The sequence below is a fragment of the Mixophyes fleayi genome, chromosome 7 (assembly GCF_038048845.1).
Source record: "Mixophyes fleayi isolate aMixFle1 chromosome 7, aMixFle1.hap1, whole genome shotgun sequence".
NCBI classification, from domain to species: domain Eukaryota; kingdom Metazoa; phylum Chordata; class Amphibia; order Anura; family Limnodynastidae; genus Mixophyes; species Mixophyes fleayi.
Genome location: NC_134408.1, coordinates 107786055 through 107810881, shown reverse-complemented (window position 1 = coordinate 107810881; position 24827 = coordinate 107786055). Strand labels below are relative to the sequence as shown.

The following is a 24827-nucleotide window of genomic DNA, read 5'->3' as shown; positions in this document are numbered from 1 at the left end:
GAGTCACTTTTCCTCCGGCGATCCTCTACAAATGCCTTATATCTCAGTTATATGGGGAGCTGAGAGTTCCTGACTCAGACATCCAAGACTCCCATGAGCGAGCCTGGGAGGAGGATTTGGGAGACCCCTTGGATAGAGAGGATTGGGATGAAATAAAGTCTAACACGGCCTCTAGCTCAATCTGTGTGAAACTGAAAGAAATAGCCTATAAGCTTCTTTATCGATGGTACCTGGTCCCAACCAAATTACAAAAAATGTTTACGGACACATCCAGCTCATGTTGGAGAGGATGTTCGTCGGAAGGGTCCTTCCTCCATATTTGGTGGCAGTGCCCCAAGCTTGCCCCATTCTGGTTGGAACTAAGGGACTTCGCGTCTCAGATTCTACAGGTTGACATCCCATTCTCCCAGATTTTTCCTTCTCCCACTTGGAATTCCATCCGCTAATACACATCAAACAAAAATGTTCCGCCATATACGTTCTGCAGCACTGTGTCAAATTGCCACTAATTGGAAGCAACCCACCGTGCCTACTTTGCAAGCAATTATCAATAGAGTTTGGCACTCATACAAAATGGAGTTTATGACATGTATACTGCGTAATACTTCTAAATCATTTAACAAAATTTGGGCACCGTGGATGTCATTTTTTCAAGTTCAGACTCCTTTTGCCCTATGACTCCCATACAACACTCCACTTGATATCCCTCCTCAATCCGTTACCTCCTCCCCTCCCTCCTTTCTTTCCTATCTCCTGCTTTGCCCTTCTTTTTCTTCTATTGGCGGCTTTGCCACACCGCCCCCCTAGTCTATTTGACTTACTTCTCTGTGACCAACTTATCTTTTCTCTGTTTCCTCTCTCTCCTATCCTTACAGTTAAAATTTGGTCACTATCATGACTCTGTTCTTTATGATATACACTGAATGTATAGGTCCTTGAACTTGTTTGACTTGATTGTTATTGATACTGGATCAGTGATGTAACAGAAATATGACATGCTTGCTTACATTAGCTTCAGGAGATCAGAGGAATTGTTTAATCCTTTCTTTTTTAACAGACCTGCAGTGAAATGTTGAGGCAAGTCAGAAAAGTTAATTGTACCTTTATGCTATGTGCATGTATTAGTCCAGTACACAGTATCATTTACATGAACCACCCCTTAACGCATACATACAAACGCTCATGCTGGTCATTCCCAAACCTGCTCCAAATACCTGACCTGATTTTCATTCGCAATTCACACTTTTTCATGCCTAAGCTTGCCATCCCTGCCCTTAGCCCACCTTCTTCTATCTTCACTGTTAATTTAGGTCATGGCCTGAGCCTTCTCATGCTACTGCACAATGTACCAACAAGGAAAAGAGTGTACAGGGGGAGGGTGCAGAGCAGAGTGCATATGTGTTAGTGTACTGTAATCTTCACACTCTATGTAAAATTCCATGCTATGTTTAAAACTGTGTGACTTTGTGTGTTTTAAGATGTTTATGTATAAATTATAATCTATACATTTTCTTGTTTCTCTCAGCCTGTGACTAACACCAGCAGTGAAAAGCTACAGATCCTTGTCAGACCCAGTGTAGATTATGTCCAACAACTCAAGTTCCCATCTGGAAACTTTCCTCCCTGCATTGGGGACAACAGAGACCTGCTGGTACATTGGTGTCATGGAGCTCCTGGTGTGATTTACATGTTAACACAGGCCTACAAGGTACCTAAACCTGTTTTTTTTTTTTTTTTTTTTTTTTTTTATATGATCTAATCCTAAAAATTTAAAATCACACCTTGCAATCCCAAACAGTTGTCCTGTTTGATAACATTCCTTTTGGATATCTGCTCAGCTGATTCATTACCCATGCTCTTTGCCATATTGTGAAATGATACCTTTTTTTTTTTTTATTTATTTTTGATATTTTATTTTATGTTGTCATGTTTTGTTATTTTTTTTTCTGGGCCTTGTTTTATTAGGCTTTGTTATGGCGTGTCTGCAAAGCTGACACATGGTCATCGTAGCATATACTGGCATATACTGATGTTCTGCAATTTTTTTCAAGTGGTATTTTCTCATTGGTTTTACTATTACTTTTTTTGTAGGATTTTCTTATTCTCAGCCATCTGCATGCCGTATTGTCATTTTACCGTACCCTTTGAAAGTATAAAGGAATATTTTTTTTGCCTTGATCAAAATAGTTTTTCCATAAAATGGCTTTTATTTGAAAAGAACAAAATGTGCATTATACGCAGGTGCTACAACTAGATGTTCTGTGATGTAAGTCAGTGGAACCAATTAATCACAAAAGATAAAGCAAGTTCAAATCCATGTTCTAAAATCTGAACACATTCACCAGCATTCTCTTTAATTATTATATTTTAATTAAATATTAAAACATACAATTATGGAGCCGGATTTCTAATTATTAATGTTCTTTTGCAGATTTTTCAGAATGAGGGATACCTGTCAGATGCTGCTCAGTGCACAGAGATCTCTTGGCAACGGGGGTTATTGAAGAAGGGTTATGGCCTATGCCATGGAGCAGCTGGAAACGCCTATAGTTTCCTCGCAATGTACAACCTGACTCATGATTTGAAGTACTTGTACAGAGCATGTAAGGTGTGTGTCTGGTCTATGGGTGCTATGCATCACTGAGTTTTCTGACCTAGAACAAATAGTAGAAAAGCAGGCTTACAGCATCATAGCCATGCCTTTACCCTACCCAATTCTTCCGGATGCTTTAGGTGACAGAATATCATTATGAGAAATAAGCTCAATATTCTTCTACATGTTTTATGATGTCTACTTAACATGTCCCTACTGTGAACTGACCTTGTGTTGTTCTGTAGTTTGCAGAGTGGTGCATGGATTATGGTGATCATGGCTGTAGGACTCCAGACTCTCCGTTTTCCCTTTTTGAAGGTACAGTACACACTGCTAGAAAAGGGCAAGGACTTTTATGCTGGGGGAGAAAAAAAATTTTGTGATACAATTGTCCAAATTTATAGTAACTGTTTGTTTATATAATTTAATCTTGTGCGCGAGTATTCAAGCTGGAACGCTATACAAGTATAGTCATTAGCACTGAGTGTGTATGAAATTCCACCACAATCTTTATTGAGTTTTTCTAGGTAGAATAACCAAAGGTGCTAAGCTCTTTATGTACCTAGAGCTTTTTTTGGCGCAGTGGTGATTTTTGTACTGGAAGGAAGTGTTGCAGCAGGCCGTATGATAATGATTATCATACGTACACGCCCTAGCTGCACCCCAACTACTCCTCTGACTGAGCTCTGGACGGACTGATGCGCAAACCACCGTCTAGAGGAAAATATGGAGAAATACGTGGGAGTGTGCTGCTCTTTTCTCTATATCTGCCATAATACATATTTGACAAGCTGCAGTCAGGTGTATATTATGAGTTGCACGTATCTTAAGATATGTGTCACTCAACATAGTGTGTTAAATGCGTCTGAGTGAACAACTTAATAATGATTGGTGTTTTAATGTAGAATTAAAAAGTAAATAAGTAACCCCACACTGTTCTCCCCTGCACTTCTCACAACTAGCCCAGGATATCCCTGCTGGTGCTTGGATCACTTTTGGAGGGGGACACGCCGTTTAAAAAAAATATTATTGTTATTATTATTATTGTTATTTCTTTTTTAAAACCTCTTTTTCACACTGCAAAGATCAACATCAGTTGGATCATTGCACCAACTCTCCACCACCCACAAGAGATGTGGCTCCAGACAGGGGTAAATGCGTCTCTGTGGAGGTCTGACTCAGTCGCATTTATGAGAACATACCCTTACTGTACTTGGCCTACACTTACCCATCCCTTACCTCACTCATCCTGCTCCCAAAAGATGTGGCAGAATCTGCATATGGACGCAGGCAGGCACACATAAATAAATAACAAAATTAACTATATAATCCATATAGGCTATTTGAGATTTTTTTGAATTTCATCTACTATTTTAAAATAACTAAAGCAATAACTCCTCAATGCATACTGTTTTTCCGTGCTAGCTTCTGAGACGCATGCATGAAAGGTATTAAAGACAATGCCGCATCGATCATCACTATAATCAACCCCCCCTTTAAAAAATGAAGCTTAACCAACGGTGGCGCTGCCAACCTAGGCTCTTACTAGCAAAATTTGGGCACCAAAAAGAATGGAGTCCCTCTTGATTTTACTATTACCTGCTCTAGGCTTTGTCAGCGTGAGCGTGGGGTCCCCCTGCTATAATGCCAAACCAGCCCCATGCTTGGATTCCCTAAGGAGATCAGTTCTGCGGAAAAAAATGCAGAACCCATCCCTAGGTGTACCCGGTCCGGTGCTGAAAGCAATAGGGCTCTTTCTAAACCCATGGGCGGTATGTGTGGGTTAAAATTACTGATTTTATAGTAATGAAGTGTTTTGTCCCTGATGTACTACAGGGACCCGCAAGCGCAGGCTGCCATTAATACCGCTTTCATACTGCCGCCCCGGCAATATCACGGGTTTTTCAAGCCGGGTTTTTGCCGGGGCTCGGAGCGTCGCAGCTCAGAAACACCATTCATACTGCACCTCGGACCCGGGAATTTCCCTGGTTGACCCCATTCATACTGCACAAGTCTGTGCCCTGGCAATTTGTGGGAGTCATCACCAGAGCAGTTTTCATTGGCTGAAAAATGGTGATGTCATTGAAAGGTGACTGGTTTTTTGACGCATAAAGATGATGCAAAAGTGGGTGGTGATTTCAGTGAAATAAAAGCAATTTTCTCCAACAAACTCCGATTCTGCTTCAGCTTGATCTGCACTCCACCATCCACCATTTCTCCTAAACTCCTTCTCGAATCTTCCACGGGCTACCACCGATGACATCATCCCCCAGAGACAGGCAGACAGCCAATCAGCTTGTTTTCTGTGCTACCCGGGTTGAAAAACCCGGGTTGCACCATTCATAGTGCAGGCAACCCGGGTCCGACCCGGGAATTACCCCTCGATAAATCCCGGGTTGAAGACCCGGGTTTTTAGACCCGGGATTTTTGACTTGTATCATTTATACTGCACCAAGACCCGGGTCGTTTGAGCTCGCCCCGACAAAGACCCGGGATTTTGGTGCAGTATGAATGGGGTATAACTGTTTGGGCATGCTAGTGGTTGTAGTACTACAGGCACCAGCATACCCATGGCTACCAAGGCATGCTGGCACTTAGGGAACCATAAATGCCAGCTTGCCCTGGCACCCAGGGCCTGCTGGGATCTGTAGTGCACCAAGAAAAAATGTATATAAAATAGACAAAAATTATTTCAATTGAAATAAAAAAAAAAAAAAACATACACAACACTTATTTACCATATGTATTGCTCATTTACATCCAGGGTCTTCATCTGTAAAACATCCAAAGATCCTTGCTAAAATAATAAACCTTGATAGACGACACAAGATTGGCTCATAGGAGCTCCCGGCACAAAATTAGGTCTTGGAGTAGGACAGCACAGTGGCGTAGTGGTTAGCACTTCTGCCTGACAGCACTGGGGTCATGAGTTTGATTCCCGACCATGGCCTTATCTGTGTGCAGTTTGTATGTTCTCCCTGAGTTTGCATGGGTTTCCTCCGGATGCTCTGGTTTCCTCCCACACTCCAAAAACATACTGGTAGTTTAATTGGCTACTATCAAAATTGACCCTAGTCTCTCCCTCTCTGTCTGTCTCTGTGTCTGTGTGTGAGTATGTGTGTGTATATTAGGGAATATAGACTGTAAGCTCCATTAGGGCAGGGACTGATGTGAATGAGTTCCCTGTACAGCGCTGCGGAATTATTGGCGCTATATAAATAAATGATGATTAGAGAAGTACTCCTTTTTGTAACATGGGGATTTCCCACGGCTTGAACTCAAGCGCTGAGTTCAAGCCATGGGTAATCACTATGTTATAAATTTGAGTAGTGCCATAAGACCTCGTTTCTCATTCATTTTATTTGGGAGACACTGCTGTGCACCTTGTCTGGTCTGTTCTTTCCCCTCTGTGCTCCCTGTAAGGTGACCCTTCAGTTTTTTATTTAGTGTTCACAGAGAAGAGCACTTTTATTTTCTTTCTTTTTTTACTTACGTGTTTTTACTAATGGTGTTCTCTTGGAGAGCACCACAGATGAGAGCGGGGATGGCGCAGATGATGGTTACATGCCGCCACCAACTCTCCACCTATGGTCTTCCGGCGAAGGGTCACTTGGTTAGCTGCATTACAGCGGCCAGGGACCCAGATCTGCTCCAGGGCAGCATCAAGCCACTATGAGACGGTCTGGCTATGGTGTCTCTTTCGATTACAACATGGACGTCGAACACTGCAAGCAAGTCAGAGGAGCAGACAGTGTTGGAATCCAGGTAACCATGGAGGGGGAAAATAGCCTGGTGAGGGGCTATGGTAGTAATAGCCCCGCACCAGGGATTATTAGCAAGCAAAGGATCCTCCATTTTGGGGCTGGAATCGCAGGACTGTGTCATAAATTGGAAAATATCCAGCCTGGTCCCCGCCCAGTGCATGATTTTTCTGGATTTCCTCTTCGACACCAGGCGTCGAAGGGTGTTTGTAGCACAGGAAAAGATTCTGGCCGTTCAGAAACAGGTGAGGGTCTTGTGTCTCAGGCAAGTTTCCATACTCCTTTGGGTGAAACTGCTGGGAAGGATGGTGTATTGTTTCGAAGCAGTGCAGTTTGTTCACTTCCAATCCCTAACTTTCCAAAACCAGATTCTCACGAGGTGGAGACTTCGGTTGTATGGTTCTTGTTTGATTGTTATTCTAGTCCTAGCCTTAGGGCATTGTTAGTTAAAAAAACTGAAGGGTCTCCATAGAGGGGAGGGAGCAGGCCAGACAAGTTCTATATTTAGTGCATTGTTTCCAGCACAGCACCCTCTATAGCCCTTGGTGAGCAGTGTTCCGAAAATGGATTTTTTGATGAGTACAAAAATCCTCTTTTTGTGCCGGGATGTCCTGTGCTGACCAGCCTGGGGATGGTTCGGCATTATGGTATAGGTTTCCATGCTATTGAACTACCAACCCAGGCTGGCAAAACCTAGTGCTGGATTGCCATTTTTGTTTTGTTATTTCCAATTACTTACAGGTTTTTTTATTTGTTTTTGTTTTTTTAACGTATTGATGTTTTAAATCCTAGTGCTTTATATCAACATTTTATCTGTCAACTTTACAACTCTACATTTTACATGTCTGCTTTTAAACTTTGTCGACCTTATGAACATGTAGACATCCTGATTGTTGACCTTTTAAATGTATCAACATTTTGACCGTCAACTTTTTGGTGTAGACATTTTAGCTGTTGACTTTTCATACACAAGTAAGTATGTGCTTAAGCTTGGTGATATAAATGGGAAATTATTGTGAAAACAGGCTTGTCTTAGAAAACAGAATGTACTGAATTACATTTATAGTGACACAGCTATCTATGAATTGCCAGAAAGCTCTAATGTATTTTAAACAATATACAGATTGAGAAAAGTTTACTTAGACCTACAGCGTCAGATATGGATGGCGTTGGGCACTTGAATGTGCCGTCAGTCTTTGGCCTATTTAAACTTTGCTCCATCCGTGCTTTACTTTGCTATCTACATTTCAGAAATTAAAATATACTGACCAGTCGTGTAACAGTTAAATTCATCACTAGAGCTAAATTATTTATATTTGTATATATTATTCTGCGTTTTGCTGAATGTAGACAAACTAGTTTATCATAATGATCAGAAACATAAATGGTATTAGGTGCTTTATAGGTTATACTGTTGAGTGGGCAGACTACAGCCCATCAGCTGAGTATAGTACAGCAATAGCTAGAGTGATGGAAGTGAAGACCTAACGTGTTTCCATGTTTTACCTACAGGATTGGCTGGCACAATTTATTTTCTAGCTGACTTACTGAACCCTGCAAATGCCAAGTTCCCTGCGTTTGAGATATAATTCCTTAGCTTTCTCAGAGGAATAACTGAAATGTTAGAAGAGTATGTTAATGTTTTCAGCACTGCTCAAATGATTGCTTCATTTTATTAAGATGAGACATAGTTCATAGATGTAAGACTGCTTCATTTGATATGACGTGTGACATCATCTTCTGGCTTTATGTTCCCTCGCCAACAATTCCTGTCTAACTAGACTGCCTACAGCCGCTGGAACAAATATGCCTCCAATTATAGTGGAGAATATACATTCTGTAAAAAAATAAGTAATATGATTTTTTCTTAGATCTATACAGCAATTTTCATGATGATGATGATATTATCTGATTAACCATTTTTGTGCTGCTTGCTTTTAGTGTATTGTTGTAGTCTTATCAAATGTAAATAATTTCAATGCAATGCATTTGTTTAAAACACAAGAGAAAATAATTGAGAAAGAATAAGTTTATTTGTATTTATTGTGAGTTCAGTTCACTACATTTTTAAAGCAATACATAGAAAAAAACAGCAGTTCAAATTTTTTTTAATTTTTTGTTGTTGAAAAGTCAATAAAGTTATATCATCGCCTAGTATTTCCTTGACCATTTTTGTAAAGTGTACTTATGTTCTCTATCTTGTATAAATTGTTACCTCTTTCCCTCTTTTTGTTAATCATTATACAATGTTTTATGCTTTATTTCTTGTGTCTAGAGCTTTATATTTTTTAATCTAAAATGCTTGCTTATTCCCTCACTTACCGGCTTTAGTATTTTAATCCTATATTCACATGCAATCACAATAGGTTTCATATGGTTGGTACAAAAAGCACGAGTGAAGCAGCCAGGAATGTTTTCTTTATTCCAGACTTAACCCAGTAATGTATGCCCAACGCTTTTTTACTTTGGCGAGTATGGATTTTAACCCTATTGGGCATAGAAATGACAGCCGCTCCCTGTGTTACCCATGTGAACACTCTGTTTTGTTATTTCTATAGTAATTTATGTCTTGCAACATCTGACACAGATGCATACAGGAAAGTCTCCCTGACCAATATCTGCCACTCAAGAGATAGCTCTGTAGGTTACTATACAATTCAAGGATGATATTTGGTGTAAATAGACAGCAGGGGGCACAAGAAATTTGATGTGCTGTTGATCAGGGAAGATCATTGCTTACCCTACTATGTAGGCATTCAGGCAGTAAAAAGGATCACTGGCTGAAACTTCTGTCTGTTTACACAAATGTTTTTATGATGACTAAAATAGCTGTATCGGGTCTACTTCACAAATGTCAGTATGTTTCTCAGTAACAAAAACTGTTGGAGCATTCAACATAGATAATTTAAGTTAAAATATACTGATGTATTGTGACATGGAGACTTAGAAATTGACTGGATGTACTTGCTAGTTTTAAATGCATGATTATACATGTATGAACAAGAACAGTACTTGTAGTATAGTAGATCATCCAGACTTCCAGACATCTCCTGGTTGAAAGAGGAAGAACTCAAATATTTAGAAACACAACATTAAAAAGAAAGGTGGAGCAAAAATAGTCGCACCAACTGGTATAGAGGTCCTGCCTTTTATTCAGTATTCTATGCTCTCTCCGAAGCAAGGTTTCGTCCAGTTCTCACGGCAGTAGACCTGTAAAGTGTAATGAAGCTAGCCCTGGAATGGGCGTTCTAGCCTGACAGCCTGACTCGCTTTTCAGATTAAGCTGATAGACTGCGTTCTACTTCCACTGTGTAGAATGCACTTTTCATGGCAAAGTTTTCTTTGATCACCATTTGTTTTGTTTTTTGCTTGTTACGTAGTTCAAAGCACTATGTTGTAAAGCAAAAAATAACTTTAGAAGACCTGATAACAAGATCACATTAAAGATTTCTATCTAACACTAAAGGCTCCAATGGTATTCCTTTTGCTACTACTGCTTACCTGTAGAGCTATTGTCAGTGTCTCCCATTTATGGGTAGAACATCATTGTAATAGCCGACATATAAATAGCCTAGTAATCACAGTGTACATATTGTAAGGATATCGATGAGGTCAGAAATATCTTGCTATCAAACCACCAACCGAAAAAAAATAGGTATTAATCATTTTTTTTCTCTCAAATTTGTTTTGTCCCTCTGGGCCTCAGTTAACCCTTGCCGATAATAAGTGCTTCACCTATATCAATATCTATATGCACTCTACATCAGAATATGGTGTTTTGTTTTGCATTGTGACTGCAGTAGCCGCCATTGTAACATGTCACCAGGTGAAATGGTCACTTTGCCTATCAAGCTATCAAGAACTTTCTAGATAAGTTACCCAATTATCTGCCCAGACTCCTCACGCCTGCAGCCAGTGCCGGATTAACCCGAGGTCTAACTGGGCTATAGCCCAGGGGCCTCGGGCATCCAGGGGGCCCTTCAAAGTCCTCAGCAGCATTATTGATCGGTCCAGGGGCGGGGGCGCCCCCAGCCCGATCAATGCTGCTGAGCACTGTCACTGTAGTCCTCCGTCCCCGGCGCTCAGTAATCTGCTTACTGAGGAGATCTCGCGAGTGAACTCTCGCGAGATCTCCTCAGTATGGAGCTTACAGCGCGCCGGGGACGGAGGACTACAGTGACAGGTAAGCGCTTGGGGGGGGGGGCCCTCACGGGGTACGGGTGGGCGGCGGGTGGCTCACATTGGGGGCCTCACGGGGGAATGGAGGCGCCCTTAGCCCAGGGGCCTCCATTCCCTTAATCCGGCCCTGCCTGCAGCACACAGCACTTAACACAATTCTGGTAGTGGACCTAAGGTGATAATGGTTGGTAAACATACATTGTGCTCTATATTTGCCTACCAGGCAGCACAAGTCTGGTACAGTCTGCCTTCACCCTAAGATATTTTAAAACATGTTATTTCATATTATAATCATGTGCAATTGCAATGCAATATTGTATTTTTGTAACCGCAAAAAGCAACCCAAACACTGTCTGTATATGATGTACTCAGGACATACTTGAAAATGAGAAATAACTATCAATGTATTTCTTACTGGCAAAATATTTTATAAATAAATTAAATTAATATATATTTAGTTACATATAAAATGATGACATTTAATATTTGTTGGGGTGCTGGTCCATTCTTGGATGTTCTAACACATTTGGGATATAATAATGAAGACTATGTCAAGGTGATGAAATTATCTTAATTCAGAAATGCTGCGTGGATCTCTGGGTTCATGCAAGAATCGGAGATGCCAAAAGATGATAGCATCACACTTATACACTTTCAAATACACATGCAAGTTGTTATCAAAACTCTTTATAGTCTGTTACAGATAGTATACTTACATACTGCCGTCTGAGAGTATAACCCACAGTGACAATGATAGATACTTTTCAATTGACATTTCAAACCACCATCATGTTTTATCAGGAATCCGTTTTAATTCTCAGAATCCAACTGAAGGACTTTATTCAATCCCAAATCATCTGAACTGAGATACTCAATTTGAAAGATTCTGTAATAATAACCCAGGCAATCAAGTCTTCATATCTTCATAGCCATTCGACTCAACTTGGGAACAAGACTTTGGATCAGGAAGAATGGTCGCTGACTCTTTCAATTGCAGTTAAGCCCACACCCCACTCCAAATTAGCCGATAGTCTGGAAAGAGCTTACCTGTTCCCATTACCCTTCCTTCCCCCAAACTAATAAAATAAGATGATATTAATAGAGGTAAGATGGTCTTTTCACAAGCTTACAGCCTATAAGAAAACAACAAGGTAAAGTGCTACATATTGTATAGGTTCAGGCAGTTTGCAATTGGAAAAAGTGCATAGTTGCGCCATATGACCCGGTCACATAGCATTGTTGGTTTGGGGGTCCGAATGTTTGAGCATAGAATAAAAATAAATATAAGTTTTAAGTGAACTGTGTAGTGGGCTGGTAAGTTCTTGAATGCACATTTTGGGGAGAGTGGGGGAGGAATTGAGTTGGGAAATATTTTGACAAGGTAAGAAATGCTGATGCAGTTTTGTTAACAGCTTTTTATGTGGGTATAATATATTGTATTCTGTCAAATATAGATAACCAATTTAGGGACTGACAGGGGAGCAGCAATAGAAGAACGTTTTGCAAAGAAAATGAGTCTAACCGTTGAATTCAAATATAGATGTAGGAATAAAATCCTGGTTAGGGGAATACCAATGACAAAGGAATTGTAATAGTCAGTGAGTGCATGAATTATCCTCGATCACTTCTCACCTCCTTCGCTCCCTCTCCCCCACTGCCTGCTTCTACCTTGTATACATCTTAAACTTGTCACTTCGCTGGCATTGTCCCCTCTTCCCTCAAACACGGCCTTATCTCCCCCATTTTTGAGAAACCCAACCTTGACACCTCTCTCGCTGACTACCCCTCCATATCACTTCTCCCCTTTGCCTCCAAACTACTCAAACGGATTGTCTGCAACCGCCTCACCAGTCACCTCTCGGTTAACTCCCTCCTCGACCCCTCCAATCTGGATTCCACCCCTTCCATTCCACTGAAACCGCCCTGGACAAAGTTACAAATGACCTCCTCCCGGCCAAATCCAGGGGTCACTTCTCCCTGCTCATTCAATTGGACCTCTCTGCGGCCACCCCCTCCTTCTGCAGTTTCTTCATGCCCTTCTGGCACAGTCCTTACATGGTTCACCTCCTACCTTGCCAACTGCTCCTTTTCTGTTTCCAATCCTGATTCCTTCCAATTCCCCCTCCGCCCTCCATGTTGGAGTCCCTCAGGGTTCTGTTCTGAGCCCTCTATTCTCACTGTACCTTACCACCCTGGGCGATCTCATCTCTTCCTTTGGTCTCCAGTACCACCTCTTCGCTGACAACATTCAACTTTACATCTCTTCCCCTGACCCACTCCTCTGTTGTGTTTCTTAATGGCTTTCCTCCATCTGCTCCTGGATGTCTTCATGTTTTCTCAAAATCATAGTTTGTGCTCTTGTTCGCACAGTTCCTGTTAGGAATTTAATGCCCATTTAGCCTCTCTAACGCTAAAGAGCGTAAGGGGGATAGGGTCTAGGTGGTCTCTTGCCACTGCATCACGACCAACATTCTGTCTGTACCCCTCTGCAGGTTCCAGTGACTTTTACAGTGCACTTCCCAGGAGGGTTGCAGCTTTTTGTACACCACAAAAGCGTCATTCAATGGTGCAGTTGTACAGAGTGGCAGCGTCTGTTTCTGCTGCATATTGTTTCTTTGTTGCATGCCTTTGCATTCACAAATGCAGGGTTTTGAACACAAAACATTGCGCACAGCCGTTCCAGAGCATTCCCGCCTTTGGACACAGCTTTGGTAGCTCCCCAAGGTAACGCAGTGTCCCCCAGTGGTAGGACAGAGAAAAGAGGATTTTTACTCACCGTAAAATCAATTTCTCTTACTACACTGGGGGACACTGCGCGCCCTCCCTTGCTCTGAAAGTAGTGCTGTCTTTGGTGTTGCTTTCTGAATTGCTTTTTCTCTCTTCCTGGCTTGGTTATACAAAACTGAAGTCAGCTACAGAGGAGGGGCATAGTGGGGGAGGAGTCAGGGAAACAAACAAGTTTATAAGTGCCTAACTCCAGTCCCACCTACCATACCCCAAGGTAACGCAGTGTCCCCAAGGTAACGCAGTGTCCCCCAGTGTAGTAAGAGAAATTGATTTTACGGTGAGTAAAAATCCTCTTTTTCCATACTTTTAAATGTTCACTCCACCTTGATCTCTCCATCACCATTAATAACACCTCCATCTCTTCTGGTCTCTAACTACGCTGCCTGGATGTCACCCTCGACTCCTCCCTCTCTTTTGCCCCCCAATATTGCCGCATCCGGCCCTTCCTGCTGCTGCGGGACTTATCTTTCTTTCACGCCACTCCTCATCTGCCTCCCCTCTCTGCCTTGCCTTACACTGGCACCCTTTCCCCTACCGAATCCTCTTTAAAGCTCAGTCACCTACATAGCCCTCTGCCATTCCACTGCACCTTATATCTCTGACCTCTCCATTCACACTCCAGCCCATTCCCTGCGCTCGGCCAATGACTTCCCTCTCCTACCCACTGATCACCTGATCCTACAATAGAGTTTTGATTTCTCCCGTGTTGTCCCCTCCACTGGAATGACCTCCCTTGCTCCATCCATCTGTCCCCTAATCTGAGCACCTTCAAACGGGCTCTAAAAACCCATCTGTTCCTCAATGCCTACCAGTCATCCACCTAAGCTTCTCCATACTTGTTCTCACCACTTGCCTGTTCTCGCTCCTCTTGCACTTGATCCCCTCCACTGACTCCTCTCGTGCATGATGTCTGTTTCTTCTCCCTTTAGTATGTAAGCTCTTATGTACAGGGCTTCCCTTCTGTCTCAATACCATTGCTTCTTCTGCAATGTCACTGTACTTGCTTTGCTTGGAGCTTTTGGAGTCTATTATATTCCTTTTGCTCTGTACTGTTGTTTCCTGTATGGTGTACTGTTTGTATTTTATTTTGTAGGGTGCTGCAGAAACCTTGAGGTGCCATATACATAAAGAAGAATAATTAAAGTTTTTACAATGTCTTTTGTGAGATACAGTATACTATATGCATATTCTGGAAATACTTCTTACATGTATGTAACTGGATTTGGACGCAGATTGGATGTGCACAACAAATTATTGTTGAGTTGAAGATGACACCTTGGTAGGAAGCTTGAGGGGTAGGGTTTGTTGTAGTTTTGTTAACAGAAATAAGCTATGAGGTAGGTAGCTTATGTTGACTGGTCGGAATTTTATTGGCTCAGTTTTTGAAAGATTGAGTTTGAGGTGGAGCAGACACATCCAAGATGAATTGGCAGAAAGACATCCAGTAACGGACTTACACAGGTGGTTAGAGATCTGGGGCCTGATTCATTAAGGATCTTGAGAAACTTCTTATTTCAGTCTCCTGGACAAAACCATGTTACAATGCAAGGGGTGCAAATTAGCATTCTGTTTTGCACATAAGTTAAATACTGACTGTTTTTTCATGTAGCACTCAAATATCAACTTTAAATTTCAGTGTACAAATAAGCTATCAAATATTTGTGTGCTACATGAAAAAACAGTCAGTATTTAACTTATGTGCAAAACAGAAAACTAGATTGCACCCCTTGCATTGTAACATGGTTTTGTCCAGGAGACTGAAATAAGATACCTCTTCATTTAAGATCCTTAATGAATCAGGCCCCTGGAGAGGATACATTTGAGTTTTAGCAGCTTAGAGATTATACAGAAATCCAAAGAAGTTTAGTTTTACAAAATATGAGGTATAGATAGAGAAGAGGAGAGGATCTAGGACTGAGCCTTGTGGAAGTTGATAGAGGATATATATTATATAATCTGGATAATTTAAATTACACTAACAATCAGCAGTTTTGGAGCAAAATAAAGTTACCACACATATCAAGACAACAAGCCAAGTCCCTCATAGAGCCCTTCACGGCAGAAGAGATAAGAACATTTATTAAAGCACAAAAATCACCATGGCCAGAAGAGCAAACTGGGGAGTTTTAAAAAAAAATTCAGCGAATGTGTCACGGCTAACGGCTATTGTCATAAGCCTGTAGAACAGGTGGTAGAGGTCTTCACTTATAGCAGCCGGCTTTCCCGTAGAGCTTGTTGCGCTCACAGGTACTATGATGATAATATTTACCAAACTGTTAGGGGAAAGTCTAAAGATAATATTAAGATACATCATACACAAAGATCAGACAGGCATTGTTTGGGTATGGAATGCAGTGACAAATATGAGAAAGGAGGATGTTTTGGTACCATCCTTTATTAGTGGCTGTGTTCTTAGGCAAAATTGTTAGTGTGTCCAATCCCTTGGCTGAGAAGCAACTTCACACATAATGGTCTCGGTATGCTTTACTGTTGGCATGACACAGGACTGATGGTAGCTGTGACTGGATCAGGTATAACTAACTTATTTTTGGTTGGATCATGTAGAAAAAATTTATTGTACAAATTTATTTCATGCAGAGGTGCAGGCACCAATGTATAATTTCAAATGCAATTATCGTGTTACATTGGGATGTGTTTTGTATGCAAGTGTCATTGTTTGGGTTTGCATCTTTGCTAGAGGAAGTCTGTTTGCTGATAGCAGGAAATGTTAAGCAAGTCTTTATGTGAAGTGACGAAAACCTGTTTAGTCTGTATACCCAGCAGGGGACCCCTGCCTGGCTGTTTGGAGTGACTGTATCTCAGATAATGCAAGCATCAAGTTTTAGCACATAACAGAGAAGTGTAAATATTGTTAGCTTTGCATCGCATGTAAATTCATGTTTGGGTAAACAAATTGCATCCTGATTCTAAAAATAGCTTGTGAGGCTGTGTTCAACTCGGTATAAAAAGCCCTATCTTGTATTGAAAATTGTTCTTTCTTGATTCATTTGACCTGCTCCTGATTCCTTCAACCAGTGTGAGCAAATAAACAACACTTGCTTCAAAGACCTGCTTGGAAACTTCTCTATTCCTGTGACCTACATATTAAACCCAAAATCTAATCCGTTCCCAGCTGTTACTGAAGTTTGTACCCAGTTTTTCCGGTACCACCTCTCTATCCGCTACCCAGCAGCTCTGGCCAGTGTGATAGGCAAGGGGAAATCCATCCACAGAAATCCTGATCAATCGGAAGAGGACAAGATACCAGCCCAGGTACACCAGCAAGGGGTACATTAGCAGCGTCAGTTACCCAGAAGAAACCCGGTACTGGAGGCCAGTAAGGAGTCCAGTGGTGGCAGCACTTGTAAGCCCCTCCTACTGCGGTGAGAGGGCGCGTTTGGGATAACGAAAGGGAACGGTGGCAAAGTAAGTCCAGCCGGTTTCCAGCAACAGCAGACAGGGTGGCATAGGCGGTCCATCCTGTTACAGTAGCGCTCACCTTTCCTTCTCCAGACAAGCGTTTTTCCAGATGCCCCAAGCAATCTGAAAGATTCATCAGAGAAAATGACTTTACCCCAGTCCTCAGCAGTCCAATCCCTGTACCTTTTGCAGAATATCAGTCTGCCCCTGATGTTTTTCCTGGAGAGAAGTGGCTTCTTTGCTGACCTTGACACCTGGCCATCCTCCAAAAATTTTCGCCTCACTGTGCGTGCAGATGCACTCACAGCTGCCTGCTGTCATTCCTGAGCAAGCTCTACACTGGTGGTGCCCTGATGCCGCAGATGAATCAACTTTAGGAGACAGTCTTGGCGCTTGCTGGATATTCTTGGGCGCTCTGAAGCCTTCTTCACAACTATTGAACCTCTCTCCTTGAAGTTCTGGATGATCCGATAAATGGTTTATTTAGGTGCAATCTTACTAGCAGTATCCTTGCCTATGAAGTCCTTTTTGTGTAAAGCAATGATGACTGCAGATAACCACAGAGTAAAAACAATGATTTCAAGCACCACCCTCTTTTTAAAGCTTTCAGTCTGTTATTCTAACTAAATCAGCATGACAAAGTGATTTCCAGCCTTGTCCTCATCAACATTCCCACCTGTGTTAATGAGAGAATCACTGACCTGATGTCAGCTGGTCCTTTTGTGGGAGTGCTGAAATGCAGTGGAAAGGTTGTTTTTGGGATAAAGTTCATTGTCATGGCAAAGAAGGACATTGAAATTGCAATTCATCTGATTACTCTTAATGATTTTCTGGAGTATATGCAAATTGCCATCATAAAAACTGAGGCAGCAGACTTTGTGAAAAATAATATTTGTGTCATTCTCAAAACTTTTGGCCATGACTGTAAAATATGGTTTAACCAATTTAAATTAGGAATAATCTGTGCATACATCATGGTGAACTTCTTTGCAGTTGTCTGTATCTTTTTTCTTTTCTGTTTGTTTTTTGTTATGTAAAGAATGTAATTTTTGTTTCATTTTAGTTTGGTTCATTTTATACTGTATAATTTAAGAATGGAGAACAAGCTGTTTAAACTGATTGATAAACTGTATATCATTAATATCAATACTATTTGTTCAACTTGCAATTTTATATATAAATCTAGGCACACTTACATGTGGTGGATGCAAAGCAGCCTTTATACTGCACAGCCAACATGTTGTTGCACTTTGTAAATAACCTCCAGTTATTCCAAATAAAAGAGAAAAATATTAACTTAATGGTTTATTTTTGTAACATCTATTACAAGACATTTAAAGCATATAAAACACAAAAATGTTTGTTCATGACAGTAGAGATTCACAAGATGTAATAACCCATAGCAACCAATCAGATATTAGCTTAAGTTGGTAGATATCCTAGCTACTTCAAGCTGTACTCTGTGTTAAAAACAGGGAATGTTAGTGCCACATATTGCAATACATGTTAAACTGACCAACACACTAATGTCCTCCCCTTCTGGCTAGTCCTATGCTAAATATAAACATGAATTCAATCTGGATTTTAACATGATTATTGCTATAGTTTTTAACTGGTTGAGTCTTACCTGAACACAGCTTTTAAAGGCAAGTACTAACCAAGCAATAGCGGCTATTAAACACCTAGGGAGTTAACTGAAACACGCTGGATATAAAAGTATAACAAGGAAAAAGTGCACTAGGGCACATACATGTAACTGGAAGGTTGTAAGATTGCAATAAGCAAATAATACATGAGGAAATATGACATAGGACATATATGTACATTATGTAGCTTTTTGGGACTAGTAAGTACAATGGGGAAGATTTACATTTGTTCCAGTACTTAGTAAAACCACATTTTTCCGTTTTGCATTGCACCTGTAATGTTCTTCTACGTTTTCCACCTCACAACTGCCTGCTGCCATTCCTGAGCAACTTAAAACATATAGTATATGTCATCTACAGAGCTGCCTTTCAGTGAATAGGTTAATCACTTGACTTCTGCATTTACCAAGAGCATGGGTGGGAGTCCTTCACTACATTTTTTGTCCCAGGGGGTCTGTGATTGGTCATCTTGTGTCGTTTTGCAGTCAATGGATTTTGTCGCAGCCCATTGCAGTTACACTGGGGGGGACAATGTTTCTTTGCAGTAACTTAATATTGGATTTGGTCATCTAGCTCAAAGGCTTTTTGGAGTAGGGCCCATAAATAGCTGTAACGATGCTTCAGGGGAATGCAAGATGTAGAACAAATGGTCTGTGCCAGGGAAGGTTGCTGAGCCACAGCCGGCGACTTCTGATATTATCAAGTAGTTGGGGAAAATGTTTTACAAATGAAAGTATTCAGGGTATTAATCATACAGTGCCCATATAGACCGATTGCTTAAATTGTATTATACAATATCTTGTTGGTTGTTCAGAGTAGAAGAGAAGTATATTTTATCATTCCCAACATAAACATGATTCCTACTGTATACGTCTTTAGCTTCTGAAATATCATGTATATTCACTCTTTAAAAGACTTATGTGTGTGTATTTATCAGTGTTTTAACTATGCACTGAGAGACCTATTGGAGAAACCCTACTTTTCCAAACTAAAGATTAATGAAATTGTGGAAAAAATTCAGAACATCGAGTTTTGCTGCAGAACAGGCTAAACAGAGTTGCAAAGTTCTGTCGGTAGAATGTTCGGATTCAGCTTTTTCTTTATCATTCAGCAAAATGCCATTCTGCACTGTATTGGTACATTTTCATTTCAACTTATAGTCTATGGTGGAGCTGCATAGTGTTTTTTCAGTAGGACTGGGAAGACTTAGGGGCCTATTTTACAATCATTTTTTTCATAGCAAAAAAACTAATTGTTAAATAGACCCCTGCATTTTTAAGTGTAGTTAACCTTTACTAATAGGGCACTATGATATCTACTGCTTTGCATTTTTTATCGAAATCCATAGCAGTCCCCATAAATGTCTATGGGGACTGTTATGTAACATGTAAAGAAAAGGCATTTACAAATACGGTAATGTCCGCCAGCTCAGGCATATACAGGCACATACAGCTCAGGCTGGCGTACATTGCCATATATGTAGATATTCAGGTCTGCTGTATGGGGGGAGCATTGCGGTAGAGGGATCTTCAAATCCCTCACCGGATCTTACTGCTCTCCCCTTCGGTCACTAGCACAAAGGTGGTCACATTGCGATAGTGACCATAGAAAAGATAGGAGAGGGGTCTTCGCAGGAACAGCAGTCTTTTATGACTGCTGTTCCTGTTAAAGTTTTTTTAATAAATGCACATGATCTTTCAATCTTTACCTTTGCAATAAGGATGGAAAGAGATTGTGTTAAAAATGTGGTCATTGTTAAATATGCCCCTTTATGCCAACTTTTGTTAGTGCAAACATTTTTAGCCAAATGCCTAAAAACATATACAATTTACACTGTCGGCTCCAATGGGGGCAGGCACTGATGTGAATGATTAAATATTCTCTGTACTGCACAGCATCATATGGAGCTGCTAACTAAATAAACAATAATAATTGTGGGCTAGGAACAGTGATGAGCCTCATTTTATTGTCTAAAAATAAGATATTTAAATGAACTTCAAGAACTGAATATTACACATTTAAAGGGACTTTACAGGTTTACTGCATAGTCTTTTTTACCATGCCTATATTTTCAATGATATGCAATTTACACATAAAAATGTATTCATAACTGGAACAATACCACTCGGGGAAAAAATATCCACAAAAGTGGCATATGAGATAAATATTACCATTATCCCATGGTTAATTTAAAATATCACTGAAGTTCTAAGTGTTATGGAAGAAAAAATAGAAAAGTTGTAATTAATGAAGGGGGTGATTTAAAAATAATATTCAGCAGTACTTTGAAATGAGATTTTGTAAGTTTTCTCCATGTTCATTCCCAAATAGTTGCACAAAGCATCTACACAGAGGAACCAAAAAGAGTGATGTGAATGCAAAGTAGTCAAATAAAGCATTTGCCCAAAGTTTTGTGCCACATGCCGGGTTAGTGGAAGTTAAAACTAGTGTACATTTTAAAAGTCTTTCCTCAGCCGAGCACAGATACTTTATATATGCAGCTCATACATAACTGTACTTCAGAATTGCTAGGCACACCCTCATTATAATGTGGCCAAGGCCCCACATTGACTCAACTAGACACCGATTATGATGTGGCTATGTCCCCTTTTTGCATTGTCCTGATTCTACAATTAGAATGGAATGTTGGGAGGTATGGAGTCCTGTAATATAGGTGCAAATTTGTCCTTTTTCCTTTGAGAAGATGTACACTGTAATGCTTTAGCATTATAATGTTTGTGTTCTACAAATGTGCAGATTTTAAATTATTTCTGCTGGCCTATTGGACCCAAAGCTTTTTTGAGGCTTGCTGTAACTACAGTTGGTATGTTATATTGCTAGCAGCATATTAACTGTAACTAAGCGATTTCATCTCTAATAATGAGCAATACCAGAATCCTCATCATAATTGCAGTGGGATTTGTTAGCTACAACTCAGATTTTCACTACAACACTGGTAATGTTTTTTTTAACTACACCACTGCTCACTCCCTAAAAACCCAATTTATGGATAAATAGGAGTACCCATGTATTGATAGCAGTGGAGTACAATGCAATGCCCAGACACTGTCTCTTGTTCCCCTAGGGGTCCGCTTGTCATAATGTGAACCAGCTCCAGTCTGTTCAGCACAGTGTAGGGGCCTTTACGGTGAGAAGGCATAAAAAAAGAAAGCGTGACACCAGCCTCTGCTGAATAGTACTGAGGCTCTTCAAAAATGTAAAAAAATAGGGACCACTGGAGGGGAAAATATACCACCAGAGAAGTCTCTGCAGTTGTGGCATTACGTGTCCCAGCAAGCCCTTACATCCATTAACTATGCATGCTGGAGCACGTGGAACTGAAAACAACTGCATGCCCATGGCTGCCAGTGTCCTCTGTGGGATATGTAGTTTCACAATAGCTGAATAGGAAAAAAATTAAAGAAGCACACAAAGCGTTAAAATTATTTTATTTAAATAAAGACACTCAAAACCCTTTAATAGCAAAATCTTCTTTATGGATGTAGTTCAATGTGAATCATCTTCCATGGAATGACTCACCAGTGAGTTAAGTTCAGAGCATGCCAATGTGTAGTGTAGACTGAATGTTGCTCTTTAACACATGACTTGTTGAATGATATGAGATAGGGTAGGGGCATGGATAAAGACAGAGTGTGTTATGGTTGGGTATGGAGATGCTAAAGGGAGGATGATGTGGATGGCCAGCTTTGTCCATTACAACAGAAACTCCTGCTTCTGCTACTTTGCTCATTTGCATTATTAATAAACTACCCCTAATAGCACTTGGGGCAGCACGGGGGCTTAGTGGTTGTCACTTCTGCCTCACAGCACTGGGGTCATATGTTTGATTCCCGACCATGGCCTTATCTGTGTGGAGTTTGTATGTTCTCCCCGTGTTTGCGTGGTTTCCTCCCACATTCCAAAAACATACTAGTAGGTTAATTGGCTGCTATCAAATTGACCTCAGTCTGTGTGTGTATATGTTAGGGAATTTAGATTGTAAGCTCCTCTGGGGCAGGGACTGAAGTGAGTGAGTTCTCTGTACAGCGCTGCGGAACTAGTAGCACTATATAAATAGCTGATGATGATGATAACAGTAAATATTGTAAATAATATTTGTATCTATAATAAAGACATACAGGGAGCCATTAATGGTCTATGAAATAAAGAAAGAATTACAACAGAACATGGTATAAATGCCCAAAAACGGCGATATAGGCAGGTAATATAGTAATGGTACTTTGATAGCACAATGTTACAGTGAACAGCTCAGTTATAACTTCGGTATAGGGGCCTGCAGGGAAATGCCTGATTGTCCCCAAGCACTGATTTCCTGGAGACTTTTCGACGAGACTGAATTAGAACTCGAGTGGATAAGCCGTAAGTGCTAAGCAACATGTGGGCTATTATAGGCTCTGCCAGTTGTCCCTTCTTTTTCTCTTTCCGCAGCCTCTACATGGATAGACTGTACCGACTGAGAGGAAAATTCAGAGGCTGAGACAAAAATGCTTGTTTATTAGCACTGCAAATCATGTTGCTCAAATTTGCTATAAGGCAACGAAACCAGTCTGACATTTTCCCCCGATTAATTGCATACATACATTTATTATTCTGCTCTGTGCCCATGTACATGTTATGATGTTTACTGTTTCCATGTATGTCATATCTGTATTACTATGTTAGATGCTACTAAATCTGTGGTGCCATAAAAATAAACAATGATGATGATGATTTTCTTGCATTAGTTTAATTTGCATGAAGCTATTCAAAGTTTATTTCTGTTTTTAACAGTTTACAAAATGTTTATGTTACTTATGTCAGGTTAGTAAATAATCTTTCCATGTGACTAGTATAGAGCTGAGCCCCATTATAAGGTTAAGTCTAAAGTGTTGAGCCCCATTTATTGATCATTATATAGTTGGATTGCCTCTTTTCACTGAGGCCCAAACTGTACAGGTATGCACTGTTGCGTCGCAAGTAAAGTTTAAGTTCTTGCACCATGATAAAAGAGCTATACAAGATGCACATAACACAGTAAAAGGCAAATTCTTTGACTAGAATATGTTTAAAAAATGACTCATTATGTTAGGATTTAATAGGAATTATGAGGTGTAGTAAAAACAACATGGAACATTGCAGTTCACCACATATAATAATGGTCTGTGCATAATCACACTGGTTTTTGTAGCAATCAAAAGAAGACAGGTGCAACACAGGCTCTGTGGTAATGCAGGGATATATAGATCTTTGTGGCAATGCAGGAATATAGCAATATTTGTGGCAATGCAGGAATAAAACACAGTCTTTACTGCGAATGCCCAAAGCCATGTATTGGAAATCAGGAAATGGTAAGTTGCATAGCCAGGTATCAAGAACCAGGAGACTGCTGAATGCAGAGCCAGGAACTGCTTGACGCAGAAGCACAAGGGACACTGATACAGGAACCATGAAGGTAGCATGCAATGCTATCCCTGGCAATGAGTGCAGGACATGTAAGAGCTTATAAGGTGCAGCCTTCCAATCAGCACACAGAGCGAGACACACCCGAACTGCACAGCGGTTCTGAGGAACAAGCAGAATGTAAAGAAGAGAACCTGACATTTCCTCATGTAAGATGGAGCATGGTACAGAGAAAAATACAGGTAATCTGTGTGGTGTAGCAAAGATGTAACTACTGATACATCCCGTATTCTAATTATTATCACAGTGTGAAGCACAACCCATATTCTAGTGACTATAGTACAATGCTGACTACATAGACTAGTGACCATGATGTAATACATGAAATTTATATTCTGGTGACCACAATGGATTACGGAAAGCCCATATTCTAATGTCCACAGAACAATGCTGAGCACCCATATTCCGCTGGCCACAATGCAATGCAAATAACCCATATACTGGTGACAATAATGCAATGCAGACAACCCATATTCTGACGAACAGAGCACAATCTAGAGAACCCATATTCTGGTGAACAAAGCACAATATAGAGAACCCATTTTCTGATGACAATAATACAATGTAAAGAATTCATATTCTGGTGACAATAATACAATGTAGAGAAACCATATACTGGTGAACAGAGCACAATGAGGAGAACCCATATTCTGGTGACAATGATATAATGTAGAGAACCCATATTCTGGTGAATACATAATGCAAATAACCCATATTCTGGTGTTTGCAATACAATGCAAAATGTTATCAACTATTGACAAGTATCTGACAAGCAGAGCCGTAACTAGGGCTGTGTGACAGGGGCGACCGCCCAGGGCGCAACGCTGAAGGGGGCGCAATTTAGGAATATTTTAGGTTTATTTGGTTAAAATTGAGGGCTACGGGGGCGGCATTTGTCTTTCTCGCCCAGGGCGCTAGAATTCTAAGTTACGGCTCTGCTGACAAGTATTGTCAGATTTCAAATTCACATCAAGTAGCAAT

General features: G+C 40.6%; 2 protein-coding genes across 4 annotated transcripts in view; both read left to right on the top strand.

Moving 5' to 3' along the window:
- Positions 1-8518, top strand: part of LANCL1 (LanC like glutathione S-transferase 1) — a 104648-nt gene extending 96130 nt beyond the window's left edge. For all 3 annotated transcript variants that reach the window (XM_075180282.1, XM_075180280.1, XM_075180281.1), the window contains exons 7-10: positions 1526-1708; positions 2432-2608; positions 2839-2911; positions 7867-8518. In XM_075180282.1, coding sequence (XP_075036383.1) covers positions 1526-1708; positions 2432-2608; positions 2839-2911; positions 7867-7943 — 510 coding nt within the window. In that variant the 3' untranslated portion in view covers positions 7944-8518. The remainder of the gene's footprint in view (positions 1-1525; positions 1709-2431; positions 2609-2838; positions 2912-7866) is intronic.
- The window catches only part of MYL1 (myosin light chain 1), a 427496-nt gene that overhangs the window by 324368 nt on the left and 78301 nt on the right, over positions 1-24827 (top strand). The gene's annotated exons all lie outside the window — the stretch shown is intronic.